This window comes from Protopterus annectens, chromosome 7.part1 (assembly GCF_019279795.1).
Source record: "Protopterus annectens isolate FY-2018-M chromosome 7.part1, PAN1.0, whole genome shotgun sequence".
Classification (NCBI taxonomy): Eukaryota; Metazoa; Chordata; order Ceratodontiformes; family Protopteridae; genus Protopterus; species Protopterus annectens.
Genome location: NC_056740.1, coordinates 482,904,522 through 482,916,808, shown reverse-complemented (window position 1 = coordinate 482,916,808; position 12,287 = coordinate 482,904,522). Strand labels below are relative to the sequence as shown.

General features: G+C 41.6%; 1 protein-coding gene across 1 annotated transcript in view; it reads right to left on the bottom strand.

Moving 5' to 3' along the window:
* Positions 1-12,287, bottom strand: part of MON1A (MON1 homolog A, secretory trafficking associated) — a 481,001-nt gene that overhangs the window by 91,990 nt on the left and 376,724 nt on the right. The window contains exon 5 of the mRNA XM_044078934.1: positions 5,829-5,976. Coding sequence (XP_043934869.1) covers positions 5,829-5,976 — 148 coding nt within the window. The remainder of the gene's footprint in view (positions 1-5,828; positions 5,977-12,287) is intronic.

The following is a 12,287-nucleotide window of genomic DNA, read 5'->3' as shown; positions in this document are numbered from 1 at the left end:
CATCACTGGAACTGGAGTAACCATGTGGCTATTTGAAAGGAGTGGCCGCCTGGATGAGTCAGAACAGTTCTGAAAGGCCTTAGCCTTCTCCAGAAGATGAGGCAATGGCAGAGGGAACCAAACTGGACAAAAACAATACATGACTAAGAGAGTGGCCTTGGTTTTACTCAGCTTGACCTTCTGAGTGAATTTGAGGATTGGAAGAATGGAAAAACATAAAGGCGTCCTTGGTGCTATTTCTGCAGAACTGCTTCTCAGGAACTTCCTCCTGAAGGAAGAACAAAGGAAAAGAAGCTGCTGCATTCTGTGTTGGTCAAGAATGCTAACAGGTTCCCCAAGTGATGGAAGATTTTCTGGACTTCCAACCAGCTGGCAGACCATTTGTGTAAAATTAAGGACAGCAAATGAGGACGTCCACTAATGAACTGGCTCTACTGACCGGCTAAAGGTGATTCACAGGCAAAGACCATTCACATATCAGCACAGCTTCCTGGTAGAAGGGAAGGAGTACAAATTAAAGCCATGTGGTCAGTGTGAATGACAACAGCACAATGGGGAAGTCCTGAAATGCTTGCAAAGTGAGAAGGTCCACCCTCATTTCTAGAACATTGATTTCTGGACTAGTTGCAGTCTGTGACCATAAATCTTAAATCATCTGCCCCTTGATAATACCCCCATCTAAGGGCATAGCCATTCTTGGTAACTGCTATAGACAGGGTGGGAGATGGAAAGGTTCTGCCCAGAGTAAAAGCCATAGTGCGCAGCCACCAACTCAAGAGCATTTTGCAGGTTTTGAATACCTTGACAGGTACTGACATAGGGCTCTGTACCAATCCAATATAATATATGGCACTAGGAACCATATAAATTTCATCTATCATCAAGCCAAAGGTCTTGAGGCAAAGAGAAGCAGAAATGGATTGCACTTGGATGATCTGCTTCACAGTAAGAGTTTTGAAGAAGTAGAACCCTACCAGAAGATAAGGAAGTGCTGCAGGACAGTGTGTCCAGCATGCATCTGATAAATGTGGGCACCATCTACAGATCTGAAGCGGTCACTGCCATTCCCAAGGATCAGAACAGATTCAAGAGAGACTCCCTAGCTGAGATTGTTCTGTCCATTATTGCCTGAACTAAGAGATAATGTTCTGCTACAGAAGAACCTGGCACCTTTCAGCCACAGGTTTCCTGTAACCATGGACATGCATTTGTTGAACACCCTGGAGGCTGTGTTGAGCCCAGACTGATGCATTTGGAATTGACAGTGGCTGGTTCCTACCTAGACGTGTAGAAACTTTCTGGAGTCCTCAGTGATCATGATGTGGAGATTCAGAGGAAATCTACACAGCATATCCACTCTCCTTCGGACAGATAAGGAAGGATGGACTGCATTATGACCATGCAATAGGATTCTTTTGGGATTACTTCATTTAGGCCACTCAGATCGAGTATTGGTCTAAGTCCTTGGTTTTCTTGGGAGCTAAAAAGAATCTGAAGTAGTAGCTCAAGCCTTTCTAGTCTAGTGGGAACCACTGGATGGTCTGTTTTGTTGCTACACTCTTTTGCTGGAGTGGGACATTTAACAACAGGAAAAATTAGGGATTGAAGGGTATATGGAAGGTTATCTGTTTTTGATCCAAATGCCCCAAGCATTGAATGCCTCGACAGTGGAAATATGAAGACCTGAAGTATCAGACCGCTGTCCCTACCAAATGAAGAAAGCAGTACCCTGGTTCTACTGATTATTACTTCTTTTGGGCTGGCAACCATTATGGAAGTTGACACAGTCTCAATGGCAGTTCTCAGAAACTCTATTATTTTCTTACTACTGACCATTAAAAAATGGTGTGAACTCAGCTGTACTGTACGGAATATGCACAGTTGAGTTTACAATTTGACACCAGCAATGGCAACAGTCTTATCTTGTTACATCTTCTGTAGTTCATCTATAACTGCTAGACCACACAGCACTGATCTATCAAACGGGGAATTCACAGAGGACACCTTGGTAAACATGGCACACACTGTAACAAAGCCAGTCATGGCAAAGCATGGCTACACCAGCACCTGCTGTTCTTCAAGCACCATCTGCAGTGCTGTGGGCTCCACGAATGGTGAAATTTGGGATTGTAATTTACATCTCGCACCCCCATCTGATAACACCTCCAGCAAATGACTCATTTCAATGTCCATCTTTCTCTGGAAGTGAAACATAGAAGAAATATAGTTTGCAGCCTTTCTGGAAAGCAAAGGATGCATAAACCCACTTCCCAGATTTGTCCATTGCAAATGATTCTTTATTTAATGGCTGAACAAATGGACTGCATGGCACTGTTGCCTCCCTGATGGGTGCAAGTACAGCAATGCAGTCTATCTGAGGTGCCTACACCCAGAAAGTCCAGTCCAGGGAAGACAACATCCGGGTACTCCACTGCCATTTTAACCACTAGTCATACCACACATTAACAGGAGGACCACATAAGATGTAGGCTACAGGGATGGAAAGCAGAATGTGTTGATGAGAGCTGGTGGGATCAGTGGGCCATCCCCAACTCTGCCTCATCATCTACAAAACATCTTCAAATCAGGGATCATCTGGAAAGAATGCTGGATAACCAACTCACACATTCTTAACAACCAGAGTGAATAACTCCAGCGAGATCTATATGGTTCTTCTTACACTTTTTGTATTTTCTTGGAGATGATAGGTCTCAGGAGGAAAAGATTTGTCAAGCCTGAGTACGAAAGGGGCAACCCATGGTCGCCTACCAGACCATCTGTCCTGGTCACAGAAATAGTGGGTGGCCATGATGCCACACATCAGCATGCCTCTAGTACAGGCTAAAGTGAACACAGGCACCAAAGGAAGGTAAATTCAGGTAAGCCTATATAAAAGTCAACACCAACACCACCCACTGGGTCAGTGGGAATGACCTCAATGGGTAAGGTGAAAAGCCCAAAACCTGACCCTGAGAGTCTGACTCTAGCCATCAAGGCTGAAACACCTGTAGACACTGAGGGGATTGATGCCAAAGGCTGGAAGGCTGACCTCAGTAAAAGCAGCAAAGGACCCAAGATATCAAGCCCTAGCTCCAAGATCAAAGGATCCCCTGAAACCAATGGCACTGTTACTGAGAAAATCAGCATTGGTGATAAGGTTGACATCGAGGACATAGACTTCAAGGTTTGCAATACCAAAAGTTGAGACTTCACTCAATGCTGAAACTCAAATCAGCATCAACATCAGTGCTTGCAGGTCCAAAACTGGCCTCAAAGGGATTGCAGCCTGTTCAGAAGTCAGTGAGGAATATCAAAAGAATGAAACAGAAAACATTAGTAGGGAAGAGGGGCTTCTAGCCTTTCTGATCTTAGTATGGGGAGGTCCTTGAAATATCATTCACTGAACCTCAAAACATTCTTTCACCATCTTTGTGAAGTCAGTTTCTAAGGGTACCAAAGAATTATGGTGAGGCCTGAACGATATGCCAGAAAAAGGCACAGAAGTGACAACAAATTTCCTGACATCAAGAACGGACGTATATCCTAAGCAGTGAATCCTAATACATTTAAATGGATAACTGTATGAAATCAAAACAGCATATACCTACGTAACTCCTACTGGAGAAAAAGCCAAAGGAGCCTCATCTAAACGTGGCTTCTTCAGACTGGGATTTGGCGAGGAATCCTACAGGTGTCTGGTATCAGTTCTCCACAGTTTATTCAGTCCCTGAAAATCCCCTCACCCTCCTCCTGTACCCTCACCCTCCTCCTGTCCCCTCTCCCTCCTCCTGTCATTTTCTCTAGGTTTGTCGGCCACAACCTCAGCTCACAAACCTGAAGGTGGTCATCCTCAACAGGGAGCTAGAAGTCAAATGCGCTGTGTGACTGGGAGTGCAGCTAGGCTTGTATTTTGATAAAATACGCTTAATTTCCTTTCTTGCAAAGAAGCAGGATTAGCTCATTCAATCCCAAGCAGCAGGAAGCTAATAGATTCCCTTGCTTCAGATGTCTTCTGCGCCAAGAAACCACTTGCTTCCTGTGAGATTCTCTCCAAAATCCTCTACTGAAATCAAGGGTAGCTAGCCTAGTGCTTACTGCTGACCTATAAACCTATGAGGTGAGGTACAAGCCAGGAGAAGCAAACCTGTCCAGGCCAGACGGGACAGTAAGAAGGAGCTTCAAATTTGTGCTATTTGGTATTATGGATGAAGCTCATCCTCAGTGGAAATGGAGGAAAACTGTAAAGAAGCCCAGAGGCCATTCCCAGATGAGGGTATCTTTGCAGCACCCCCCTGGTGAACAGATAAGGGGAAAAAGAACTGCAGTACTTTGTACTGGTTGGACAGGTGAATAGGTGCAACACTGCTCACATAAGCAATAGAATAACCTACACATGACAAAGCAGGTGAAGGACCACTTATGCGGCATCAACGGACAGACAGATGTTAAGCCACTGAGCTGGATTTCCACGGAATGGTATTTGCTATGAGAATAAAGTTAGCAAGGCATGGCATGGCAGACACACCAAGGCCTGGGGGTGAGAAAAAGTTAATTTCTATACAGGTTAAGAAAAAAGGAGATTTTATCATGAGAGTAAAGAAATAGGTAAAATAACAATGAACGATCAATCAGAAGGAATAAATACAACTTTGATGATTTTTTTTATCAGAAAAAATGCTGAAGTGCCTGGGGTTCCTTCATTCAGTGTGAGATCACCAAGTAGCAAAAGTGATCAAGACAGGCAGTCAGAGCACAAGACATTACTGGTAACAAGGATGAGTCACAGTCTAGGACGGTTCCAGATGCTGAGCTGCTTCGTCTTACTGACCAGGGAAGATGGATCAGAGCTCCTCATATTAGGCAAACTGCTTCTCACTAGCTAACATACCATAAGTAAAAACACTATGTTATAAAATAAAAAATAAGTAATGCTCTTCAATGATCAGCACTAGATGAACAAAGCTCTGAACTAATTGTAAGCAGAAGTGGATCAAAACACATACGGGACAGACGAGACACAACCCACCTCTGACCGTGGTCAAAAGGGATTATAGCCAACAAAGTTCATTAACCAATTCCAATTACCAGTATCCATTAATTTTCCAATAACCTGATTTATTCTTTACAAAGCTATGGGGACGCCAGAGCCTATCTTGACATCAAATGGATACAAGGAATCGAACCCCATTCTGGGCTGGGTGTCAGTCCATCACAAAAAAGCAGACTGTCATTACATGTACATCTATGAGCAATTTACAGAATGCCAATTCACCTGTTTCATTTTGTAGGAGGTGAAAAATACCCAGAACACCAAGAGAAACCCACATGGATACAGGAAGGACACGCAGACTCTGCACAGAAGGCAGCCCAGCCAAGATTTGAACTGCAGAACCTCTCGCTTAGAGAAATGGCAATGTTACTCACTATGCCAACATATCACTATTTACTAAGCAATGCAGTATTTATTTTATTTTACAAGCAAGCCTCTTTACAGTACACATTAGAAGTGCACCCAGTACTGATGCAAACTCTGACAAAACTGTGTCACTAAAATATAAACTTGCACCAAGATAATTTCAAGCCCAATCTGCCAGGATTCAGATGGCAAATAAGTGTATTTCATGTCATTTTTGTTATGTGACAGTGATATCATTAATCTATACCTTGTGCTAGTGATGTTATTCTAATAAAGTTTACTCTGCAACATTTTCATGGCTACTGCAAGAATTAAATAGTGTTCACTCCTGTTTCAAAGCTTGCACACATCCTTTGCATTACAGTAGCTCATGCCAGCATTTCTAAAGGTGGTCTGCATTATGGCTACTTACCCATGCAAGGAGGCTCTCTGAAAGCCCCACACAATAGATGTACTTGAGTGGGCTCGAAGAGCTGTGCACTCGGCTGTGTAAGTACTGATACAATCCCAGCAGTCTCTCCTTCTGCTCTTCTGTCACATAGGGAGGTTCAATTTCTGGGCTATAGAATTAAAAGGCAAGTATTAGATTATCTTACTAAATAAAAGTCCAGTCTGTCTCAAATCCTTATCTACAAATCGTGTGAGCTACAATGGTCCTCCTTAGCCACAGCCCACTCAGCACACACTCCTACAAAAGTCCAGTTCCAGGTACATCAACCTATGCCATCCTTTAAAAACTGATACCTATAAGAGCACCTAAAACACCTGTAAGAGCTCCGAAAAGAGTACCTGAACTCTTCCTGGCTCTGTTCATGTTTGCACCCTGAATAACCTTCTCTCTCTCTCTCTCTCTCTTGCTCTCTTTCTCTCTCTCTCTCTCTCTCTGTCTCTGCCTCTCTCTCTCTCTCTCACTCTCTCTCTCTTGCTCTCTCTCTCGCTCAGATCTCTAGACTGTCACCAGCCCCCTGACTCTCCAGCTCTACGACCTTATCCTGTAAATGTAAATAAATCCAATCTAAATTCATAACTATATATCGATTTTCATCATCACTATGTAAATTAAATTTGCATATTGCTGTATATGTACATGTAACCTGTTTATTATTGTATAACAGTCCTACAAAATAAAATTGTATTAACATCTGGCTTGATTGCATTATACAGTGGATCATTCTAAAATCCAATGTCTGCTGTTAAGAAAATGAAATTCCTTTCTCTCTACAAATTTATTTGTAACTTTTGAACCTCGATGGAGATTTTCTACCGGTGGGGGGGGGTCTGCTGAAAATGGGTCTGAGTACCCAGTCAGACCATCCTGGTAAACAAAAGCCAATAAATAAAAAATATACAGGTACCTGCTGTTATTCAACTTGCACTGCATAAGAAAAAAGATGGCACAGAGACCTGTATAGGTTCACAGGTTCATAGATAAGTACTAGACTAGCTGTTGTTTCAGGCCATATTAAGTCTACCAATTTTCTTTCACAGGTGAGAATCAAACTCCATACTTTATGTTTGAGAGGTAAACACCTTAACTATTATACTAACCCCCAACCTATGTTTCACAGTTGCAGTGACACTGGGTCTTATGTGTGGATGGGGCCTAATTTCCCTGGTTTATCTTTACCCATCATTTCTTATTTTGTTGCACCTGAATCCATAACCCTATTAATAGTACAGGTGAGTAACTTGTCAAGACCATATTCCACGCCACTTCTAAAGACTGAAACAATAATTCAGAGTAAATCACCTGCAGGGAATAATTCAAAGGACACGCTAATCAACTTCCATTGCATCGAGTTTCTGCTTAAAAAAGCAGGAATCAGGATGTGAAAACAAATTGTTATTTTAAATAACAAATGTTTACTAGGCAGTGTGCAGCTGGTCAATTATGAAACTGTTTGATAAGTACTGCTGCCTTTTTAAAAAATGGTAAACATCACTCTCTAACACATTTCACATATGCTAAGTTAATTAACACACTGCTTAGCATTATAAACAGATAACATCACGTATGTGTGTGCGTGTGTGTCTGTGTGTATGTTGGCCATACAAATCTGATTACATATGCCAGAAGCAGTAGCAAGGAAATTACAAGCAAAGTGGCAGAAACCCTGCAGGCCCAGCCTAATGGGATATAAAGATCAAGCTAAAAAAAAAAACTGTCTCGGTGACTAATCTGTGTTCCATTAAATGGAGCAGGGTGATGAAGTAGAATATCAGATGCTGATCTGAATTGAGGACAAACTAAATGTTTCCATGCAAGGTAGCTAGTCTTCAAAAAATATTTATTAACAAGCCTTTTGGAAAGTCTTACAACCCACTGTTAGGACATCTATCCATTTAGCCATGCCATGTGAAAAAAAAGATGCTACACTTATACTTTTTAAATGTCAGCGTTTATGCTGAAAGTACAAGAGCAGGATATAATGAAACAAGCAGAAGGCTCATTCTCCTAAAATGGTGACCTCTCTCAGCAGTTTACATGTATCCTGACTATCATATGGCAATACTAGGTCCCAGAATATTAACACCTGTTTTTTTGTTTTTTGCCTTTTTACCTTTATTACATTGTATTACATTGTTCCAGTGCCATTTTATTACATGTCAGCACTGTGCCTACTGTGAGATCCATGTCATACAGGGTTACGGGTTTTAACTATACTACAATTTCTTCTATGAACCTCCATGTGGTCCTCGGCCATGTCTGATGTCAGAGACTTTCTCCTGATATTTGAAGTTATTGTTGAAAAAATCACAACTGAAATGGAACAGTCAAGGGCACTGGAAATGTGTGGGCATGGGGGGAAATCGAAGAGTCTAAATGCCTTCTAACTTTGATGACCAGGTGTCTCCCTGGGGTAGATCATCAAAGCGACAGAATCAATGTCTTAAGTGAAGTACCCAGGGAACCTGACATTTTATTTATTTGCTTTTTATTAATTTGTTAATCAGGTAAATCCAATAGGCACAAGTCTCTTTTCAAGGCAACCTGCGAGCACTGTCTGAATAAAAAACTTTCTAAGAATTGCATTGTAGGCAAAAAGAAACCAACGTTATCAAACCCTGATCAAACAGAATGTAGTTCATTAGCAGTTTATCCCTTTAACCTATGTGTTTACCACAGGCTATTCAGCTAGAAGGGATATTAGGGAATTCCAGGTCCAGCCACATGCCGAGTATTATTTCTGATATGTTGCATGATGCTGCCCTTTCAATTACCACTCAGACCTGGTTACATAATCTATGTTCTTATCTTGTGAATGTAGGGTTTTTACGGGTTCTCTAATTAACAACTCTACAGGACTGGCAGGACTGAGCCAGTGCTGCAATTTATCATTTACCTCTGCCTCTGTCAGATGCAGTGTTATTGTTTACCTCTGCCTCAGTCAGATGCAGTGTTTTAGTTTACCTCTGCCTGTCAGATGCAGTGTTATCATTTACCTCTGCCACTGTCAGATGCAGTGTTATTGTTTACCTCTGCCTCAGTCAGATGCAGTGTTTTAGTTTACCTCTGCCTGTCAGATGCAGTGTTATTGTTTATTTCTGCCTCTGTCAGATGCAGTGTTATCGTTTACCTCTGCCTTTGTCGGATGCAGTGTTATCATTTACCTTTGCCTCTGTCAGATGCAGTGTTATTGTTTACCTCTACCTGTCAGATGCAGTGTTTACCTCTACCTCTGTCAGATGCAGTGTTATTGTTTACCTCTGCCTCTGTCAGATGCAGTGTTATTGTTTACCTCTGCCTCGGTCAGATGCAGTGTTTTAGTTTACCTCTGCCTGTCAGATGCAGTGTTATTGTTCATCTCTGCTTTTGTCAGATGCAGTGTTATCGTCTACCTCTGCCACTGTCAGATGCAGTGTTATCATATACCTCTGCCTCTGTCAGATGCAGTGTTATTGTTTACCTCTGCCTCTGTCAGATGCAGTGTTATTGTTTACCTCTGCCTCGGTCAGATGCAGTGTTTTAGTTTACCTCTGCCTGTCAGATGCAGTGTTATTGTTCATCTCTGCCTCTGTCAGATGCAGTGCTATCATTTACCTCTGCCACTGTCAGATGCAGTGTTATTGGTTACCTCAGCCTCTGTCAGATGCAGTGTTATTGTTTACCTCTGCCTCTGTCAGATGCAGTGTCTGTCAGATGCTGTGTTTTTGTTGGGTCTATATTAGAATGACGAAACCTCACTTACGCAAATCCCAAAAGGCTGACACAAACCACGAACCACATGAACACCGAACGTCCTTAAGTGCCAAATTCAAAATACTGAATTGCCATAGTTGTCCACACCATGTTTAGTGAGGTAAAACATCAGTAGGAGATTCCCTTATCTGGTATAGGACCCTAACGTAAATGTGCAATAGTTACTGACCTTAGGGTTAGGGTGCGGGTTAAGGTAAATGCATATATAGTAATACATTCATATTTATTTTGTTTGGGTAAGCAGTACATAGCGGGTGGTGGAGTTGGCCAACTATGGCAATTCAATATTTTGAATTTCGTGCTTAAGGACGTTCGGTGTTCTTGCAGTTTGCTGCGTATATGTTGGCCTTTCATGATTCACGTAAGTGAGGTTTCGGCATTCTAATATAGACCAGTTTTTGTTTACTTCTGCCTCTGAAAGATATAGTGCTATTGTTTACCTCTGCCTCTGTCAGATGCAGTGTTATTGTTTACCTCTGCCTTTATCAGATGCAGTGTTATTGTTTACCTCTGCATCTTACAAAGGTAAAAGTCAGAGTTACCATGGGAACAGCAGCTAACTGCAGGTGTCTCCTTGTCTACTGAGAGCAATTCTTGAGTTCAGATTTGTTATAGAGAATGCCATTTAGAGTTTAATTTGGTGAAACATAACAGCCCAGGAGATAGCCTCACTGAACAGAATGGAATTGGGCAATTTCATTATTTGGACTGCAATCCACAAAGTAGGTCATACCCCTGACTTGGCTTTTCAACTTCAAGTTTCAACCTCAGAAGTGGTGGTGGTGGTGAAACTCATCTCTTGGTCAGATAACACACTTGTTAGGGTCATTGCTATTCTACCTTAATTACAACTTCACAATCTTGCCTTGTCAGTTCTATTTGCTGCCCAGTGAAATGGACCAGGTGAATTACTTGTAGCTTCCACAATAAGAATAGTGGGTCATGTGTGGATCTGTTTGCCCTGTTTCACATACTCCCTGTAAATCTTGTTCCACTTCAGCTCTGGTTTGATGCTAAGCTCCATAAAATTTATAAGACTTATCCAAAGGATTAAGCATAGATGGATGGGTACTACCCTCTGTGACCTTAAACTTAGGTGCATAGATGGATGGGTACTACCCTCTGTGACCTTAAAGTTAGGCGCATAGATGGATGGGTACTACCCTCTGTGACCTTAAAGTTAGGCGCATAGATGGACAAGTACTACCCTCTATGACCTTAAAGTTAGGCGCATAGATGGACGGGTACTACCCTCTGTGACCTTAAACTTAAGCTTGCTGAGCACTATTGTGATAATCAAGAAAAGATTTCTCACAAAAATGAAGCATTCTTGCCTAGAGAGATTTCTATTGAATCAAATAATCAGTTGCTCATGCTTTTTCAGGTAGGAGAGAGTAACTCAGCCTGTCTTGCCATCTGTAGAGCACTTTCCTTTGAGGAATGTGAACTGGTTGAATCTTTGCACCTAGGTTGTCACTACTGAGGACATTTTCTTCTTCCATGAAAGCTCGGGGAAATTTATACTGTCTGTACAGAGACTCTGCTTTGGTCTTGGGGTGAGTTCTAAATACTGGATTACCTTAATCTCATCTCTTTCATCTCAAGCATCTGACCTATCTGTAGCTTGTACACATCCCTACCCTACAAGACTAACTCTCACCTATCTTGATGTGTTGGGTCCAATAAATTAATATCTTTCTAGATGCCCCAAAAACTTTGGTCACACAAATCTTGTCTTTTTGTCAGAATTATTTTTATTGTGAAATAAGTATAAATCAGTAGCAATCACAAGCACATTAACATTATTTTAAAACAATGTAATTAGGAACAATAAGAATCCGTGCAGAATAAATTGTTTTAACTAATCACCAACATAAAACCGCCAACATCTAGTCCACAATGTAACACATAAAAATAACAAAAACATGGGAAACTTAATTGAACAAAAATAACCCATTAGGATAACATTTAAGTGTTAGAAGGAGCAGAGGGACATTATTTCTCAGCCTTCCTAGAGATTACCAGTCACCCAAAAGCCTAAAACTTGCTTCTTGAGAGACAGTTTGGGATTAATGCTACTACTATGCTAAGGAGCAGGGGGCATTTATTCCTGCTGGTATCTGACTGGGCAGTGTGTATGGGACTTCACTCACTGATCGGTTTAAGTTGGTAAGAACCTCTTCATGGTCTCTGTGATCATTGGCTTTCTGTTATATCCAGCTGATGTATTTACGAAGGCAATACAATAGGAAGTGAACTGAACCCCTACTACATCTCCAGAAGCATTTTGTAATTAGTGCTACTCTTTTACTTCTAGTGAGAGAAGAAGCAAATAGTCACTGATTTCTAGCTGTATGCAGGGGTGTTAAGACCAGTACTACAATCATTACCAGACACAGATCACTTCCATTAATCAAATCCAAACCTACTGGAGTTGCGCTTTCCAAAAATTCATGTTACCAGTTTAGTTGAATTGGGCATCCTGAGACAATGTAGCAATTGTCTCATGTTTACTGACAACCACCTACTACTTAAAAAAGTGACACAGAGTGTGAGAAACATAGCAAAGCTTTCACACAAAGCCACGACAAACAATGTGCAGGTTGTCAGTACCACACAACACACTAAACCAGTCGCACACACCCCTCAGACCAAACTCATAGACCTAGA